The sequence below is a fragment of the Toxotes jaculatrix genome, chromosome 19, assembly GCF_017976425.1.
Source record: "Toxotes jaculatrix isolate fToxJac2 chromosome 19, fToxJac2.pri, whole genome shotgun sequence".
Classification (NCBI taxonomy): Eukaryota; Metazoa; Chordata; class Actinopteri; family Toxotidae; genus Toxotes; species Toxotes jaculatrix.
In genome coordinates, this window is record NC_054412.1 from 8,496,519 (window position 1) to 8,516,865 (window position 20,347).

At 41.2% G+C, this 20,347-nt stretch overlaps 1 protein-coding gene across 1 annotated transcript in view; it reads left to right on the forward strand.

Annotated features, from left to right (window-relative positions):
• LOC121199955 (nesprin-1-like) overlaps nt 1-20,347 on the forward strand; it is a 50,214-nt gene that overhangs the window by 13,558 nt on the left and 16,309 nt on the right. Inside the window, exons 6-27 of the mRNA XM_041064978.1 lie at nt 448-509; nt 5,142-5,237; nt 5,958-6,041; nt 7,963-8,055; nt 9,375-9,553; nt 9,704-9,900; nt 10,553-10,665; nt 12,544-12,651; nt 13,077-13,214; nt 13,614-13,778; nt 13,943-14,055; nt 14,288-14,456; nt 14,701-14,797; nt 16,438-16,643; nt 17,116-17,280; nt 17,521-17,673; nt 18,062-18,205; nt 18,314-18,490; nt 18,841-18,999; nt 19,244-19,408; nt 19,652-19,786; nt 20,089-20,250. Of these exons, the coding sequence (XP_040920912.1) occupies nt 448-509; nt 5,142-5,237; nt 5,958-6,041; nt 7,963-8,055; nt 9,375-9,553; nt 9,704-9,900; nt 10,553-10,665; nt 12,544-12,651; nt 13,077-13,214; nt 13,614-13,778; nt 13,943-14,055; nt 14,288-14,456; nt 14,701-14,797; nt 16,438-16,643; nt 17,116-17,280; nt 17,521-17,673; nt 18,062-18,205; nt 18,314-18,490; nt 18,841-18,999; nt 19,244-19,408; nt 19,652-19,786; nt 20,089-20,250 (3,080 nt within the window). The remainder of the gene's footprint in view (nt 1-447; nt 510-5,141; nt 5,238-5,957; nt 6,042-7,962; nt 8,056-9,374; nt 9,554-9,703; nt 9,901-10,552; nt 10,666-12,543; nt 12,652-13,076; nt 13,215-13,613; nt 13,779-13,942; nt 14,056-14,287; nt 14,457-14,700; nt 14,798-16,437; nt 16,644-17,115; nt 17,281-17,520; nt 17,674-18,061; nt 18,206-18,313; nt 18,491-18,840; nt 19,000-19,243; nt 19,409-19,651; nt 19,787-20,088; nt 20,251-20,347) is intronic.

Below are 20,347 nucleotides of genomic sequence, written 5' to 3' on the forward strand. Positions count from 1 at the left end.
TATGTGGCATGATCACTGCACTGAATGGTATTGTAGCAACAGATTGCATGCTTAAACTGTGGTCATAAATGAATAAAAGCCTCTTATAGACCATAGCAGAGGTACATGTCATCGCATAGGAAGAACCACTGCCCTTATATTATCTAAAGGGCATTTTTGAGAGCAGGATTTTCTGTCCACATTTAGAGGAGTCCAGCAAGTGAAAATGCCATCTTTAAATGTCAAATGCATTCTCTTACTACATCAGTGTAAGGTTTGATTTGGTTTGACTGTGTTCAGACACTTTAGACAGAAAGTAATAAAATCAAAGTTAATTTGAGTCACTGTGCAGCCCTGCAAACACAATCAACTCTCAAAACAATAGACAATGGCAAGATTGTGTTTTAATCCCCTCTTTGTTTATTATTGCATGTGACTGATAGTGACGCTCTGGGCTCTGATTTACAGATGAGCAGGAGGCGGTGCAGAAAAGGACATTCACGAAATGGATCAATTCCCACTTGGCAAAGGTAAGAGAGTCTGGTTGATTCCCACTGCTACTGCCAGCATTGTGTTGTTTGTCTATACAAACAGTGGTGCTGGTGTTTGCGGACTGAAAACTTCCCCATCTCATTGCTTTTCCTCTTTGAATCACTTTGCTCTCCTAGACTCCATCCACAGTGCTCGCCGTGACATTTGCTCCATTTCCAAAACACACTGTAGAGCTGGTCATGGGACTGACTGTGCCAGCTAAGACCACACACACACAGTCATTCTTGCCTGCATGCCTTTCGTGTTCCTTTCTATTCCTCCAATCTCGTATTGCTTGTAGCAAGGATTTACCCTTACCCTAATTATCATTTTCAAATTACAGCATTTAATACACAATAAATCTTTTTTTTCTGCAAGCTACCGTCAGTAATTTAAGTCTTAGTAAACCTGTGAGCTCTCTATCTCGATATGGGCCAATTTAGATTGTTCAGGATAAGAGTTTTTAGTTGAAGACGGCCCTTCATTTGCCTCCTCAAAGAGCTTGGACAACAGTCTATTTGTAACTTACACTAAAGACTTGATGCAGCCGCATGCTGAGGGGCCATCGTATGCGTGTAATTATTGTATTATACTACATTAGGCTCCTCAATTTAACCCATTACTGCTCAAATAGTGTGTCAGAAATAGGTGGACAAGGTAAATATGGCACGGTGCAACACAATTAAGTGTTATTTCAATCTGCGACGCTCCTCTCAAGGTTTCCTATTAGATTATGACAGCTGTGGAGGCCTTGAACCGCAGTGACATGGAGCAGAAAATTCATTTGAAAAGCACTCTGAAGGGAATAAACCATGACGTAATATTAAATATCACGTCTCAGGACCATGCCAGCAGAAAATAACACACAGCCCAATATTTAAATGCTTTAAATTTTTAATAACATATAAGATAAGCACATAGTTTATTTATTAAATCATTCCAACACAATTGAATAGGTCTGTGGTCTTTTTGCTATTTCATGGTGATTGAAGATGCTGGGGTTTGAGTGCTTTGGGAAAGACGATGAGGATTCAGAGATTCCAAAAATCTGGATTAAAATGCTCAACGTTTATTTGCTGCTATGCTAACTTCTGCTTACAGTTACACATTTCCTGTACAGACAAGATAGTGGTATTGATCTTTTCATCTAACTGAGCAAAAAACAAAATAAAGCATACTACTCACATGTCTCACTATTCTGTTAACTGTGTAATAACATTGTGGAGGACCAGCAGTCCTGAAACTAAAGCCCAACTGATGCAGCGAAAACAGAAATAAACTGGTCTGACAAAGATCCTGGAAATTGCATTTAAATTCCCTTTAATTAACCGGTTCACCTAATCAATAGATTAGCGATACCATCACAGTTCCATCAGAGAGATAACCATGTTTGTTCCCCACGCTTCTCTCTCTTCTTACTTGATCAAATTAGTTGCTCTCCTCCTCCTCGCCCATCATGAAACTGCTTACCCTTTCACCTGATGCCTGACGTTGCCATAGTGACACTGATTGGCCCATATTTGTCTTCAAAAATGTCTTAGTAGTTACGGCGGAGAGCTTTTTGATGAATAGGGGGCAAAAGTCCTTTCAGCTGGTGAGGAGGATCTGTTGTAATAAGGAGGTGCATTTCTTGAAGATGTCATTCTATAGAGATAAAATGGTATTTTGTGGACTTATCTCACATTTCTAAATACTCTACAAAGAAACATTAGGCAAAAAAAAAAAATGTGAGAGTGAGGCAGACAGACAGATGGAGAGAGGGAAGAAGCTTTAACAGTTGGTTTAGCTTTGCTCTCAGAGGGATAGATCATGCCCTTGGCTATGCAGATGATTAGGCCACTCCAGTTATCACAGGTCTTTAATACAGCGCCTAAAGGTATGTGATTAATCGTTAGGTGAGTTGAGACATGGCAAGAGCTTTCCTTTCACTATCTCTCCCCTCCCCCTTACTTTTCCACTCCACAGGTATAACAAAAGAAGTCTTATGAGCTCTGAAGAAGAGTTTCTATAAGGGAGGACGTATTGGAGCTGGTAATTTATACAGAAGATTAATGGCTCTCATTACTCTGAGAAGTTCACCAGATTACGTCAGTTAAAGACCAAAGGTATAAACTGTAAGAGAACAGCAGGGCAGTACTTTTTGCAGGTCCTTTCTTTCGTTTAAATTGAGGTCGACGTTGTTTGAACCCTGTAATTACGTATATTTTATTACAGTATTGCTTGCCTCTAAATTTTGCCTAGAGAGGCACATTTATGGTTTTCAAGTAAATATCAGGCTTTCAAGTTGCAACTGGCAGTGGAGTGACAAGTGAAGAGGGGGTGGGGGGACTCAGTGAGCGGACCCCAAGTTTCCATTTTGACAAATCCTTTCTGAGAAGGTTAAAGCTTAATTACGAAGTGGCCGGTGTGAGCGGCAGAGGTCTCATCGTCTCTCAGGCGTTTTCAAGGCAAACAGCTTTAGTGCAGTAATCAGTGAACCAAGTGTTCTCAGAGATTACAGCAGCAGTACAGTGAAGCTCCCCGCTCCTCTTTCACTGTTTACTTCCCTGCTCCCCCTACCGCTTCTTTTTGTGGCGGGGGAAGAGGAGGATTGAGTGGATGACATACACCATGCACAGCAAATTCAAACCCAGTAGCACATGGTATGCGCCTTCACCAACTGAGCTGTTAGGGTGTTTTTCTTAATTTGTTAGTTTTAACCTGCCAAGTACGATTGTGTCCTCTTTGTTTTCCTGTTATTTCGTTGTGGTGCAGTGGGTGACAGTGTCTTTTGCATGGTAATGTCAGTTTATCAGTTAGTCCTCTCCTTTGGTGCGGACTGAAATATCTGGCATACACAATCATGGTCCTGTCAGGATGAATTGTAATGACTGTGGCGATTGCCTGATTTCCCATGTAGTTTTGCTGTGAATCTGAAAGTTAAAGTAATAGACATTGTTGCTTTTACTTGCAGATAATGCTCTTCAAAGGTTTTGGACAATAGGTATCTAGTATCAATTGTTCCTTCAAACTGGAGGTATTGCAATTCAAAATGAAACCCTTCAGACTGCTCTTTGTTTCTGCCCCTCCCTCTATCTTTCATGCTGTTGATCTTTTGGAATCCACTGAGTCAAGTGTACCAGGGGAATAACATGAGAGCACAGACAGACGAACATCCTGAAACTCCTTTGCTCACAATCAATTATGGCCCAGACACTCATAAGTAATTAGCTCATTAAGCCCTTGATTTATTTTTTTTTTTAGCTCATGTGGCTGAGCAGAGGAAATGGATATTACTTTCTTATTTTGTAATTAGTCAGAAATTTCCTCATTAGCTTTGGGATTATAATGAACAAATAGGTAAATTTAACTTCAATTAGCTCGTGGTATAATTTATCCCTTTGAAGGGGTAGTTGTAAGTGTTTCCTCTGTCACTTTAGGATAGGGGCACGAGTGCTGTCTGAATATTCTAATATCCAAAGCCATGAAATAACATTAGAAGAGGAATTAGCGAGAAGAGCTAGTGTATTTGCTAATTAATTTTGAAAGACGCGAGGTTAGGGTCCCCTTCACTCTCTGCCTTCTATCATCTTTCTCGCTGCCACTCTTTCTACTCAATTATAGCCCTCTCTCGTATCAACTGTGCTGGGGGTTGTGTATTTTTCTCTCTCTCTCTCTCCACACACACTCTCCATTTGCACGTGCTAACACAGACACACATGTGCACACATCCCAGCTTCCGCCTTTCCTTTCCTCTCTTCTCTCTTTCTCACTCACTCCGTTTGCCGCTAATCTCCCTGTGAATGGCTCTCTCGTCTGAATGCCCCCCCCCTCTAAACCTCTCCTCAGCCCCAGCATGTGACTGTGCTTTAAGAGAAATCCTTGATGTGGCGTCGGCGAGAAACAGAGATATGTGGATTTCCAGAGTCTGGAAGTCTGTGTCAGGTCAGGGATGAAGTCGGTGAGAAGGATACAGTTTGAAATCATCAGCATATTTTCGGATTTGAAGACCCCATTCAGAGCCTGCTGAGCCTCTGCTTATGGCTGACTGTAGCTGTCACTCATACATGGCACCGCCAAACTCTTTTAGTGCTTTAAGTACTTTTTTTTTTTTTTTTTACGAGGATTTCCTTTATCCATGTTTCACAAGTTTAAATTAAGGTCTTACAGTGTAATATATTTATTGCATTGTAGTTTATTTATGCGCTGTGCTGCTTAGAGAAGGATAATGTTTAAAAAAAAAAGTTTCATGTACATTGCAAGAGCTATTAAGACACAAATCCCAGGGCTTTGCATTCCAGGAAAACTGAGAAAGCTTTGTTTGAGTTAATGGCTTTCCATGTTTATATAAACAGTGAATTTATGTAACTACTTTTGCTAAAGTGAACCTCCAGTTACTTATTCAGGAATTTCTCTAGATGTGTTTCTGGAACAATTGCAGTTTTGAATTTTACCTCATCAAAATCATAGACCCTCCATCTTTAAATATTAGAAGTCATAACTGAATTTTATCCCTCCATTCATGACTGCACTGGACATCATTTACATATTTCCTAGCATTACTCATGTTTTTCTTTTTGTTCTTTTTTCTTTCTTTCTTTTTTTAACAAAAGTAAAATTACAATAAGATCCATATTTGTTTTCCCACATAGCATGTCCCGCCTCTGGTGGTGACAGACCTGTTTGAAGACATCAAGGATGGTGTGATGCTGCTGGCCCTGCTGGAAGTCCTCTCTGGACAGAAACTGGTGAGTCTCGTGGTCATTTCTGCATCACGTGATTTGGCACAGACTTCAAACACTTCATACCCTCTGATCTTGCCGGATTAAATTTTCACTTGATCATGCTGATTATTTTTAGCACTGTGCGGAATGGTCAAATAACAGAAATTGCTCTTGTCAGTGCTGCCATTATAAACATTTTTGACAAATCTTGAAAGAGCTACAGACCCAATTCGGGGCATGTGAAACAAGCCGCAATTACATGGAAATGCTTATTGATTGGCTTTTATTAGGATGTTTGAATTGAATAGGAAAGCCCAGATTAACAAGAGTTCACAAATACACACACACACAACACAGACAAAAACACACACAGCTTGAGGATTTTACTTGGCCAATATTGCCTAAGGTCTAAGCTGCCTGTGTCCTATTGATCTGGCTGTTTGTAGTCAAACACAGGTCTGATTGGACTGCTGTCTTTCTCATTTTATTTCTGAATCTACACATTGTCTACATCTTAATCTGTTTCATTGTTTGATTCCTTTTTGTTTTACTGTATTTGTATTTGCTGAGTGTCTTTACTGTACTTCATGTATATATGTGCCATATTTAATACTTACAATACAAGTAACAGCTTCTAAAATAATCTTCTTTTCAATACCATTGTTTTATTTTATCCACACCATCTATTTCTTCTCCTCTCTGTTTCTTTCTTTCCATCTCCATTGTTCTGTGATTCCCTTCCAGCCATGTGAGCAGGGCAAGAAGCTAAAGAGGATCCACTGGGTCGCCAACATCGGTACAGCTCTCAACTTCCTTGAGGGTAGGAAGGTAAGAGTTCAGTGCCTTCTTTTTATGTTTTTTTTTTCTTTCTTTCTGAGTTGTACCCCTTCTGCTGCTCTCCCTGCTCAGCTGCTGCCTTGTGGGTGCAAACATTGAATGCTGACCTTGTGTAACCTGTTTCCCCTTCCCCCCTGCCTCTCACTCGCTCCAACCTTTCAGCGTCCCTCTTTTATTCTCATGCCAGTACACTCTGTTTTCAGAGATTATTTAGTTGAGTGAATAAATTAAATAAAATCAGAAAATCTTTGTCTTTATCTATTTCTTTATTTGGCCCCCCATGTTTGCTGGCCATTGTATCCCACCACATCCCTTGCACATTCTTGTTTTCTTTGTCCCATCTGCTGCAACAAGGTTCAGGTTCAACTTCAGTGGCAAAATTACATCCAAAACTGCTCAGTGAGTTTTTAGATTTAATCATCTGCCCCTCTGTGAGATTAGTAAAACATTCTCAAAGCTTCACCCGGCTCGTCCTTGGATATACAAAAATAAAGCCATAAGTACGAGTTGGTGTCTGCAGGGACATTGATTTGTCTTCCTCAAGTGTGACAGGGTTAAAACCATAAATCCTGCACCAGTAATCTGCAATCTGGAGATGAGATGTCACCGGGCACTCTGCTGTATATGTCTATGTGTGTGTGACTGTGTAAATCTAAGTGTGTAAAAATTAAATGTAAATATGCTCTGTGGGTAAATCTGATGTCTGTCTAAACCATATTTACATTTTGCTTCAGGGGCCCAATCACTTTATGCGATACATATTTTCTTTTGTGTCAGTTCCATTGAAAACATTAAGAGTGTGGTGGCACAATGATGTTTGCAAAAATGATAAACTGGTGAAACATTTGGCATTTTAGCTTGATAAATCATTCAAACAATTGATCAATCATCACAGTTGTTTTGCGTTTTTCAGTGAGTTGACTGATATCTGTTAATACCTACTTAAACACATTGTTGATACCAACACAACTGTGACTGTAAGATTACCTGTATTCTTTTTGCATGCTGTTGTACGTGTGTGTATGTGTTTGTGTTGTCATAACACTAACACACTCCTGTTAACTGTTCCAGCCTCACAGTCCTGTGTTGAGTTGCCACGATAACATGCTGTATTTTCTAAATTGAAACCTTGCATTGCATGTGTTCTTATCAGCCGCTATCCCACGCTTCCCCACGCTGCCCTCGCCTGCCCCCAATCTCTTCCTCCATGCTTGTTCACCAGTACGGAGTGGCATGTATTACCATATGATGACCTGTTGTGCTGCAGCGCCTCAGTAATATAACCCTCTGTTTGATAATATAGAACACTTCATCATATCACAAGACACAGCCCTCTCCCTTTCCCTTCTCTTGCTTATCTCTCCCTCTCTCTCTCTGTATCAGTTTCTCTGTCTGTCCATCTCTGTTGGATATAATCCCTGTTGCCTGTGTAGTGGTGATAGATCTCTCCTCTCAGCCAACCACTCAAGATATCTCACCTCAGAGATGCTACGCTATCTGCCATCTCACAGTCAATGAGGCGTACCCCTTCAATCAAATGCATCTAGAATATTTCTAAACTCTCTCTCCCTTCCTCTGCCCCCCCCCCCCCCCCCCCTTTTTTTTTTCTCCTTTTCTTATCTGCCCTCCAGTCAGCCTACAGAGGATCTCCGGTCAGTATTCACAATGTTACTGCACTTGTTTGTACAGTACATAGGATAGATAGGGTCAGGATTATACCCATAGTATATATTGTTCATTTTGTGTAAACATATGTATGAGATAACTGGACTTGGGGAAATTGTGTGTATTTAATCCATATGGATGAGATTATAGCGAAGAGCAAATGGATATACTGGAATTGATTGCAGTCTGGGATTATTTGGTCCTGTAATGAAATATTTGACGCATTGTATGTTGTGTTTTGACATAGATCAAGCTAGTCAACATCAACTCCACAGATATTGTTGATGGACGGCCATCAATCGTACTGGGATTGGTGTGGACCATCATACTCTATTTTCAGGTAACATTGCTTTCAGTTAATTTACATGACATTTACACTAATTTACACAAACGAGAAAAACATTGGTGCTTACTAAGTTTCATGGTATGAACATCTTAGTCGATGATATGTACAAATTGGCACTAAACGCTCACAACTAGGATTTCAAATTAATAATTTACCTAAATTTGTTAGTGTTTTAAACTGGGAATATTTATTAAGAAAGCAAGAGGCTTGAAATACATCTTATTCTAGCTGGCAAAAAGCTAAGCAATATGAACTAAAGACAAGTTCAAGACGGAGAAATTAATCTTCCAAAGCATCCACTCTGAAAACAGAGCAGTTGCTACCTCAGGCATTTCAGACATGCACAAATCAACAAGAACTTAATTACAATACAACAGTTTCTTAGCAACATCAGTACATGTAAATGCCTGCTATTCGAGCAAACACAAGGATATTAAATAAAGGAAATGTACAACACTGCAAAATGTGCTTACTCACTTACTACATATTGATGTACTTGATTTCACATTAATGTTTATAGATTTTCTCAGTTGTGAGCAGCCTTGGTTTGCTGGCAGTAGAGAGGAGTAGCTGAGAAGCAGATTTTACATGCATAGAGATAAATCTTCAACAACTGCCCATCTGGCTAGGCTGACATCTGATAATTCATTTTGTGATTGTTTTCCCTAGAGATGCACATGTTTTTGATTATTTTTCTGCACATGGCTGATATTATAAAGGCTCTCTGTTGATAAATATTTGATCATTTGTCAACTCAATTGAATGAATTCTATATAATCTTGTTTTTGCTGAAACCTAGTGGCTTAACTTTTCACCTTGCTACAGTGATGTATTAGTCCAGGGTGTGTCGCCACACTGTGACTTCTCTGTTTGGTGCAACAGATTGAAACTTTCAGTCAGAGAGGGCAGACAAACACCGCTTTTCGTCCTCACACAAGACTTTCATCTGCTAAATGCATCAGTGTGGAGCTGCTCACTGGACCACCACCTGAATGAATAATCAAGTAAAGGGGAAATAGGTCTTCCAGGCAGGCTCATAGAGTCTATATATAAAGCAGATAGAAAGCCAGTTGATTACAAAGATTTATTTTTTAGGTGCTATGTATCACTGATGGGCATCAGATGCAAAAACCAAACACAAAAGACAAATATTAAGTAGTAGCAAAAATATCTATTTTGACAGCACAATGTCCTCCTTATTCAGCATCCTATTGTTATCACTAAACAAAAGTAAAAAGTAATTTCGGAGTAAATAAGCTGGTAAATAAGTAGGTATGGTGGCTTCACTCATCCTGGTCTCCTGTTCCTTACAGATTGAGGAGCTAACCAGTAGCCTACCAGCACTCCACGGCATGTCCAGCAGCACCTCCTCACTGGACAGCTCCACCAGCAGCACTGACACCACCAGCCCACCTGTCAAAAGGAAACCCCTCCCACCTCAGGGGGGAGCCAGAAAGGCATTACTGAGATGGGTTCAGCAGACAGCCACCAAGTATGTGGTCTACCTTAACAGTCGAGTATGCTAAATGCACTGCTTTCTAATATATTACCAGTCTGAGTGCAATGTAAGACTCAAAGCTATGGTACTGAAGGTCATGTTCTTGTCTATAGTGACCTTGTGCTCCTCTGTCTCCTCCTTTAGACGCTTGGGGCTTGAGGTGAAGGACTTTGGCCCCAGCTGGCGCACAGGTTTAGCATTCTTTGCAGTCATCCATTCCCTCCGGCCCAATCTAGTTGACATGGAGCGTGTATGGAGGAGGCCCAACCGTGAAAACCTGCAGGAAGCCTTTTTCTTGGCTGAGACTGAGTTAGGCATTCCACAGCTTCTTGACCCAGAAGGTAAACAACATTTTGTAGATCATTTCCGAGAAATTTCTTCATTAAGTTGATGAAAACTGAATTGAACAGGTCTTGGGTCAGGTAACAGCCAACCACATACCTAAAACATCATGGAATCAAATTAATTCCACACTCCTTTGCCTCTGTATTGCTGTTTCTTTTTTTCACTACCATATGACCTTTAAAAGAAAACAACATGACCTTTGTGTTACTAAAATATATATACACATATCATTTGAATCAGTAGCTTCTCATCATATAGCGCTAGGGGTTTTTGAAATACAGAAAAACAATAGTGGGTATCTATCAGAGCATCAGATGTGCACCTCAGTGTCAGTGCCAAACACCATCTGTGCCCCTTCACGCCTGCCCTTCAGAATGAACTCTGACAAATCAAGCTTGACATCAGTGTAATTAAGGTCCATTAGGCTATGAGATTCAGCCTCCAAACCAAACTTGGACACTGATCTGAAGTACTGAAGGTTGTTTTCATTTAAGGTGCCAGTCGCCGGTTCCCCTCAGTAGCTATGTAAATCAAACATGTTCATGTCAATGCCCGCTGTTTTTCATCATGAGAGAAACTGTTGAAGAATTATCAGCCTGCCTCGAGTTGATTGGACTTCTGATTACATTAATATGGTTCCCTCTTCAGATGTGGACGTAGACAAGCCGGATGAGAAATCCATTATGACATATGTAGCCCAGTTCCTGAAGCATCATCCTGACCGAAGGCAGAGCGACTCAGACGGACAGTCAGAAGAAGAGGTAACCAGCTGTCAGACGTGTCTCAGTCTGGATACGCCATTCATTGTCTTCTCCATTTCTGCATCCTACATGTTTTGTCTTTCTCTTCACATGTCAGTTAGTGTGTCAGATGCCAGCCATGACATATATATATAGATGGCATTTTGTGTCTTTGTTCAGTTGGTGTTGAAGTGTGCACAGCTGGGTATTTCTAATTATTGTCTGTTACTTGTTTCATCCCATGTTTGTGCAAAGTGGGCAGGCTTCCTTCATGGTCCAATACAGTAAAAGTCAGGGCGATTACAGTTGAAGTTAATTTCCTTGACTGAAATTTAACTTAATTCCTTCAAAAATGTTCTGATGCTGTAGCTTCCACCTATCGGCTTTTCAAACTTGTCATGTGACTCAGGTCTGGCAGTGTGTTGCTTGTTTTATGTCTTTCCTTGTTGCACATCTCTAGTATGTCTCCTTGTCTTTCTCTTTCTGGTGTTTCTGTGTGGTGACTGCTTTCCTGTGGTTGTTTTGCTGTCGTCTGTCCTACAGCGTGGTCTTGCTCCGCGTGATATAGAGGAAATGTTAGAGGTAGGTTATATAGCAACTTAAGGTCCCAGGGGCAGGTTTTCCATCATTTTTCGCAGCCCAGTGCAATTAGCACCCATGCACATTCATGGTTTCCATATAAATTTGATTAATGCTTATTTTTGTTACTCTTCTATCAAATTACAGTATGGCTGTCTACTGTACAGTGTATGGGTGAGATTAAACATTGTTTTTCCATGTCAAAATAGAACCTATATGCTAATACTGGCTCTTTATCTTACCTGATGTGATATTCTTGCCGCAGGGTTCCTGAGCCATGATAACAAAAGGAAGTCCAGCATAATATGATGTGATATTACCATTTATTAATGTTACCACCTAGCGCTATGGCTCCTGGTTCCATTAGCATGACAATGAAAGCCTCTGGCATTGGCAGTGTGCATTGATACAGCGTATTTGATGGAAAGCTTGTGAATAGAGGTTGCCTGTTTTTAAGGTTAACAGTGTCAGGAGCTGTGATGTGCTGTAAAGCCGCACTTGCTTTCTGTTTCACACTGTGTTTTGTTGTCTTACAGCGTTGATTAGGCTTTTTGTGGTTGTTGTGTTTCACACCTGCTTTGTTCTTTGTAGACAGTCCGTGCGAACACGCTAATGTTTTTCCTGAATATTGTCTTTCACTGAATAAAAGGTCAATTGGCCATTGTGTTTACACATAAAAACAATAAAAGTGTTATTTTATAGAATAAACAACAACTGAAGCAGTTGTTATAAAAAAAATATTTGCTGTAGTTGTGGTGAGTACAACATGTCAGACAATAAAGTGCTTCCCTGTAGAATTAACTTACATCTTAAGCTTTCATAGAGAATAAAGCTTGGGGTTCCTACAGGAGCCAATGTGAAGTGAAAAATCTGAATAGACAGAGACTGAACTGCGCTCGAGCTGAATAGACTATCACACACGCTTTTGAGTGGCATAGTATTATTGTCATGGTTACTTAAAATCCAATGAAATGTTAGCAGGGGGTCTTAGACAAAGTACCCTGTTTAAGCTGAGTGTTTTTGGCAGCTGTGGGGTTTTGACATTTTGTCCTACAGGGAGACACAGAAGATTAGGAGAACACATGTTTAACAGTACATGCTTTGCCCCCTCTTTCACCCTCTTGCTCCCTCCATCCTTTCATCACCCCAAAATCTCTCTGGGTAATTTCTTTTCCTTCCATCTTCTTTTTCACCCTTTTCTCTTGCACTCTCTCCTCCTCACATTCATTGTATTTGTTTTTCATTCCCCCTTTGCACTTCCCAATGTCCATGTCCATCATTGTGTGCATCGTTCACCCCTCCACCGTCCCCACCTCCTAGAGAGAGCAGCGAAAGAGCCTGAGGGAGCTCAAAATGTGGCTCGACCAGCTGGAGAGAGACGCAATACAGGCTCAGGAGGCTGAGGGCAATCTCGCTCAGCAGTACCAGGTTAGTGTCTGTGTGTGTGTGCGTGCGCGCGCGTGTGCTGTTTAAACTGGGCACATAGGCACAGACGCTCTTATTATTAGCTTAATCAGTGGCACTACACTGTGGGGATCAGACAGCAGCCGTCATATTTTCAGTCAATCTGGCTTATTTCACCAAGCCCCGGGATACACTCCATATTCAGCAGCATGTGGGATATTCCCATTTTCTTTGCACATTATTCAGGAGATTCTGAGAATCTGAAGCCCAGAAAGACGGACGGCGTTCAGAGGCAATTAGCCACAAGTGTTAAGAGTGTCTGATTAGATACTAATGGGAAGATGGTGTGATGCCTGAGAGAGGACTTGTTCTGATGTCTCTGTAAATTGAATATTTTTGGACACACGTGTGTGAATTATGAACAGATTTCACGTCATGTTTCTTTTCAGCTGTTCAAGACTCTACGAGTCCAGTTGGAGGTGAGGAGGAAGCACGTGGAGGGAGCTTTGCAGTCCACTCAGAGAGATGGAATACTGACTGTGGATCAGGCCCTAGTCAAACAAGCCTGGGAAAGGGTCTCCAATAAGGTGAGGGAAGCAGGATGTACCATCGGCCACATCTATAGAATCACAGAGAGTCCACAATTTGTAAATTATGCTTGGACTTGGATATTAGTGGATTCTTTCCTCATTACCTTCATTTTTTCATTTATTTCCATGCTTATCTCAATATCTTAATTCAACAAAGAAACAAATTGATGGAGAAAAAAAGCAATCCATCAAACGTACATTACAGTCTGTTTATTTTCTGCATGTGATTAACAATTCACATTGTAACTGTTTTATCTGTAATTACAGTGCTTCACTTTGGAGCTTTAACTGGGGGTGCCAAAGGCATTTTTTTCTGTGCCATGAATTGAGCTGGGCAATCACAGTCTGCTTATAGTGCTTCTCTGTTTGTCTTTTCAATGGTTTTCTACCTGTCAGCTCCTGGACTGGCATCTGCAGCTGGACAGGTCTCTGCCGGCTCCCCTCAACATGGTGGGGGCATGGCTGCACGAGGCTGAAGGAGCCCTGCGACAAGAGATCATCATCCAGCAGGCACATGATGTGACAGCTAACACTGTCCACAGAGCTCTGGAGCAGCACAAGGTTAGCATGGAGCGATGCACAGAGGATGCAAATTGCAGGGAGAACCGTATGGATAGCAAGGACAAACCATGCAGAATATGCAAATCTCAAAGTGCATAAAGGTGTTTGATAGAGAGGCAGTTGATTTTCTGTGTTCATGTACTGTATGTTTTAACCCTGTGCAGGATGTGTTGAAGAGTCTTGAAAGTCACCAGCAGGTCTTTCAGAGGATTCATAAGGACAGGAGTGTTGATGGAGTCCTTGTCCCCCCAGACCAACTCCAAGACATGGCTGAGAGGTGGGAAAAACACACACCTGTCAATCTATCTTGGATGTCTGAGAAATAGCCCAGACTATAACTTATATATTTATTTATTTACAACAGTGGTAATATTGATATCAGGGACCCATTATTGGAAAAATACTAACCACCAAACATGACATGATTTCACACTGGTTTTTCAAACGAAAAGCACAATGGAGGGTCGAGCTGTGAGTCTGATATCTTTTGTTAACTTTGTCTTTTTTAGGATGAACTTCATCTCTACATCTTCTAGCATCCACATGGCTAAGATGGAATTCTGGGAGAACAAACACCACATGCAGGCCTTCCTCACTTTAGCCGAGACCAAGCTCAAATCCTGGATCATCAAATATGGGCGACAAGAGTCCGTGGAACTGATGCTCCACAACTACGTTGTAAGCTCAGGCTTTGATTCACTCTGTAGTTAATCTTCTCTTCAGAGTTGCTATGCAGACTTTGAAAGTTAAGAAATGTGTAGAAAGTTTAATTTTAAGACATTGTTAGATAAAAGGCACAAGGTTCTAAGATTCTTACTACTTAGCATATGACTATTAGTTTTATTGCTGTATATCCATTATAATGTTATTATAACTATCATCACGGTCACACCATTTCCTTATTCATCTCTGCTTTTGTCAGTCATTTGTGGAGAAGCAACATTTCTTCGAAAATTACGAGGCATTGTTCCAGTCCCTCAAACAGTCGGCTGAGGCCTATGTCAGTGCTGACAGCTCAGGTGAGTGGATATTTTGCTTAGACAACAAAATTTCTCAATTTAGACTCATTACATTGTTAAATAATTGCACTTAAGAGGCACTGGTATGGGTAGAATTCTGTATATCATGATATCGCTATGGTGTTATAGAGTAGATTTTCTCAATAATTCAAGTGAAAAACTGTTTACAGATAAAGTAGTCAGATGGTAATATATTTACTGTCCAAGCCAGCAAATTAAATACCTGACAAATAAATGCTCTTCATCGCACTGATCAAAATCACATAAAATTCCAGTACTGCAATACAGCAGTCCTGCTCATTGTTTAGGAACATTGCCCACCCTGGCCTGATACATCCAGAAATGTTAAATAGATAGAATTCAGTATGAAACTCAGTATAAACAGAACGGCAAAATCACTCATGGTTCACAATCGTATATCATCTCATGTTGCCCAACACTAATTGCATTCATGTCCTTCGAAACTGATTTGAAATTGATTAGATTCCTCCAAAGTGTGCTCTCTGACAGTAAGAATCTCACCATTATATGCTATATCTCAACTTTATTTTCCACTGTCTACAGCTCAGTAACCAATGAGGCCTTCTCTTCCAGCTGCTCAGTCTGCCCCTGTCTGGGTTTACAGCTTGGTAGAAGGGGGGGAGTCTGCAGGCTACAGCTAAATGAGGTTCCTCCACTCTCAGCTCTCAGTGGGGAATACGACCCCATTTGCTAGTTAGGGGCTGCTCCACTTCTGCACGTCTCTGGGCACAAACTGAGCTAGGTTGTTGGTTTCAGGGTTGTGCTGCTTTAGGGTATGCAGAGCAGAGAAGTGAGGTGTGGAAAGAAATCAGGACATCTCCGGCTTGATTGGTTGATCCCACAAATGAAATGCCCCCCACTACCACACCCGTGTGAGCCCTGCTGGTAGTTTGCACCATGGGTTCTGATTGGCTGGATGAGAGATCATTTAGATGTATTTGAAGGCTTAGTTTAGCCTAATAGTAAACTGAGGGAGGACTGGAGATAAAGGGGATTGCTATGTAATTTATCTGCCATTTTAAGGCATTGGACTAGTTGATTAATGTCTTTTTGAAAGTGGATGTTTGTGTTTGGTGGATTCATTTATCAGCCCCACACTGGCTGATAGTAGTTTGTGGTACAGGACTTCTGAGACTGGAGAGTTCACTCCAAGGAAATGAAACACACAAGCAAAGATAATACATCTCCTGGAAATGAGTTTTTGGGGTCAGAGATTTGTCTGCAAAAGCATGTAGCTCCATCAGCCTCAATGTGTTCTTCGTCTGGTGTTTCTGTGAATACTGAATGTGCACCATCTGCCCTGTGCCTTAAAGTGAGGCTGTGTAACTTTTGCCAAACAGCAGTCACAACTGACATTTATACACTAGTACATGTAAAATGCTGTAAGAGTAACGCAAGCAGAGAACAGTTCACAAGCCAACAAACAGACTCAATTACAAAGGTTACTCAGCAATATCTATCTTAGGTTTTGAGCTTTTCATTTGTAAGAGAATGTGTGAATGCGTTATTATTTCAAAAGTCTCACTTCAACCCCTGAGAAAATCCATAGTAGCTCTAACAGTTTTTGAAAAATTGATGTTCCTGTCATTGTTGTTAAAGTTGATGTACCTCTCCTTTAGTGGATGAGGGCGAGATGGGGGTGCGCAGGTTTATGCGGGAGGTGGTGACCCAGTGGAGGAGTCTTTCCATGGAAGTGCGCAGTGTGAGGAGCATGCTGGAGGAGGTGCTGTCCAACTGGGAGAGGTACAGCTCCACTGTGGCCTCCTTACAGGCCTGGCTGGAGGATGCAGAGGAAGCCCTGATCCAGCCAGAAAACACTAAACGGGTATGAAAGTTACTTTTAAAATTGTAGAAAACCCCTTCATATACTCAAAGTTTTTTTTCTGTGCACAGATTAGGGCTCCCCTCAAACATGTTTTTATTTGATGGGCTCAAATGCCTCAGAGTAGTGGCAATCAAACGTATGTCAGCCCCATTTTAAGTGTTTAGTTTTCTATTAGCAGTCTCCACTCATGTATCAAATGATCTCCTTGACTTACAACAAGCCACCAAGGATATTCCAGTTGTCGCATTGCCATGGTTACCTTAGATTCACATCCCCACTAAGGATTAGACAGCTAATTACCCCAGTTTTTTTATTGTCCTTCCTTTGAATCAGTTTCTTTGTTTCTTTTTTGATTAGCTGTCTTTGTTTCATTCTTTGACACTCTGTCTTTGTATTGTTCTTTGTTTCTTTTATAATTTCTTTGTGTCTCTGTTTCTTTCTGTCTTTTTAATGAGTCTGTCTGTGTTTCCAGGAGTTTTTTAGGAATCTCAGCCACTGGATGGATCAGCATGCAGCCATGAACGACGCCGGGAATTTTCTCATTGAAACTTGTGATGAGACCGTGTCACTTGATCTCAAGCAGCAGCTACTTATTTTGAATGGCCGATGGAGAGACCTCTTCCTCAAAGTCAAACAAGTAACAAACTAAAAAACACAACACAACACAATGTTTTTATGTGTGTATGTCATGTATGTCAGACATAAGAAGAATTGGGTCAAATGCTATTGCACAGGACAGGACAAATTTGGTTTTAAGAAAATTTAAGAGTCCTTTTTATTTTGGTTTTGATTTGGCACTAATAGACTCAAACCTTAGAAAGGTATATTTATCATTAAAAGTAATCGCTAACTCTGCATTATCGTTCTTTTGCTGCAGTATGCCAGAGCAGATGAGCTGGAGAAGTGGAGAAAAGACCACTTGAGGGCTGTGTCAGCCCTGAAAGAGCTGCTGGACACAGCAGAGGCAAAGCTCAATGCTCCTGTTAAAGTGTCTTTCCTCAATGTCAGAGCCTTTCTGCAGGATGTGGAGGTGAGGAAAACAAACTGCTTTACCAGGTTATGTCTGTTTGTACAGACATTTATAGAATGGAGTGGTCTTTAGACTGAATTCCAAGGTGCATGATAGCTCATTTTGATATTTAGAAATTATTAGAAAATGGTCAACTCCCCAGGCAAAGACATTACTAGAGATAATAATTTCTAATTAATTTTTAAAAATAATTTTCTGTCCCAGTTGTTTTACTTCCAAGTGAACACACACTCCATTACTTTTGATAAAGAGTTATTGAAAGCTGTATGTCACTACTGTCAAAATGACTGTGTGACATACAGTTGTCATTGCTAAAAGCAGTTTTGATGAAAGTGCACTCAGTTTAAGAACGTGTAAGTTGACCCTTTGGTTCCACTTTTCATCTCAGAATACTAAGCAAAAGGTTGTTGCCATGGAGACACAATACAAGTTGGCTGCCCGCAGTGCTCAGCTCCTTGCCAAGGACGCACCACAGGATGAGGCGGCCAGAGTCATGGCAACTGTGGCAACGGCCAAAAGTCAGCTGAGTAAGGTAGGTATCATTTGAGGCCAAAACGGAGAAGCAGTATCAAATATCTCACATGTCTTTGGTAAGACACACCATTGTCACTTTCCATGTCACTGTTTTATTTGTCTCCAGGTGAGAGAGCGATGTCCCTCCCTAGTGAGGGAGTGTCATGTCCTCCTGCCACTGTTGGAGGAGATGGAAAAACACATCACTGCTTTTTACCAGGCCCTGGAGAGGGCCAGTCGCATCACTTCTGCTGCAAGAGACCCAGACTCACAGTCCCAGACCCAGCATAAACAAAAGTGGCAGGTCAGAGATATTTAAATGGTTACCACGTAGAAGCCAGACTGATCATTAAAGATCACTAAGATCATTAAACTGGGGACTCTGGGAGTCTCTCTGTTTCTTGACTTTTGAATGAAGATGGTGAATAAAATACTGCAATCAAAAGGAATGATGGCCATATCTACAAAAATAAGCCTGCTTTTTGTGTGTGTTCTGTTACCTGCACTACTCTGTGCTGTCATAAAACTAATATTCATCTGGTCAAGTGAATCTAATGGGAGTGGAATAGCTGATTGATAATAAAAGTGTGAAATATATAATTGCACTATTCTGAACACACAGTTGTTTCGGTATTATCTCCACAATTTCTTTAGGATTTGTTAAACCAGCAGCAAAGCTGTAAACGATGTCTGTCAGTGATTGAGAGGAACCACCACACCGTGCAGAGGACGCTCTCCACCAGTAAGGTGCTCCGTAACTTTGACCTGTCACTGCTGCAAAAGAGAGTGGCTGAAATACAGAGCTCAGCACAGGTGAGCATTATACACACATGTATACCTAGACATACACGAATGCCACACAGCGAGTGGATTACCCACAACGCTGATTACATTAATGAGATTACAAGAACATCAAAACACCCAGGAGGCAACAGTGTACAATGGACTTCCTCATGTGTCTCATTATTCTGTTGCTTCAAGTAAGAGAAATAATGTAATTACACAATATTACCGAAGAGACCAATTACAATCACCACTACCCTGTCCCTCCTCTCAGGCTTTGCTGAAGGAGGTGGGGGAATGGAGAAGGCAGGAAGAGGCCAACAACTGCCTGAGGAGGAGGTTCGAGGAATCACGACAAGAGCTGGAGAGGGTGCTGAAGAAAGCTCAGGGCTACTTGAGAGAGACTGGAGATGCTGAGGATCTACTGAAGAGACATACTGTAAGATCAAATCTGTAGCCTTCTGTTTTAAATAGAGCAGGTACACAGGGATACAGTTAATTTGTAGACTCATTAGTGTTAACTAAATTTCTATTTTAGTTCAGTGGTGGAAAGGGGTACAGTGTTAACCTTTAGTCTGTGTAGTTTGGTTCCAGAATTAAAACAGTATGAAACTACCATATATCATTAATGTAAACTCAAAAATTGCTTTCTTCATTTTGATCTTGCATCTTCGTAATGCAGGATTTTTTCGGCCAACTGGATCAGCGAGTGCTGAGCGTGTTCTTGAAGGCGTGTGATGAGCTGACTGACATCCTGCCACAGGAGGAACAACAGGGACTGCAAGAAACTGTCCGCAGGCTGCACAAGCACTGGAAGGTCAGAGGTCACCATTCTTTAACACTGTCACTAATTACTGCACATCCCTCGAGGCGCATTGCCAATACTTCATTAACTTAACCAGAAAGACCTTTGGTTTTGATGGAGTTTCCTCCAGTCTGATTCCAATTAACCTGTACTAGTTAGACTAAAATGCAACTCAGTGTTTACTCGCAGTCTCAGGGGATATTTTGTCTTTGACAGTTTCGAGGACGATATAGTCTGAGACCAAGACTTATGTATGTCACATGTCTTATCTACCATGTCTCCTATGCTTTGTGTCATCTCTTTCTTTTTCACAGGACATCCAGGGTGAAGTGCCATCTCACCTGCTCCGTCTGAAAGTGGAGGTGGAGCAAAGTCGAGTGGCTGTGATCCTACAAGACTGCAGAGCAGAGCTGGACAGAGAAATGCAAGCCCTGTCTGGCACCTGCACCAGCGAGCGGGTGATCAAAGAGCACAGAGTGAGCCTCGGATTTTGGCAGAAACTTAAAACAGATTAAACCAAGAGCGAGAGAAAGATAAAATCACTTAACGTCTCCTTTCTGGAGCCTCTCAAGT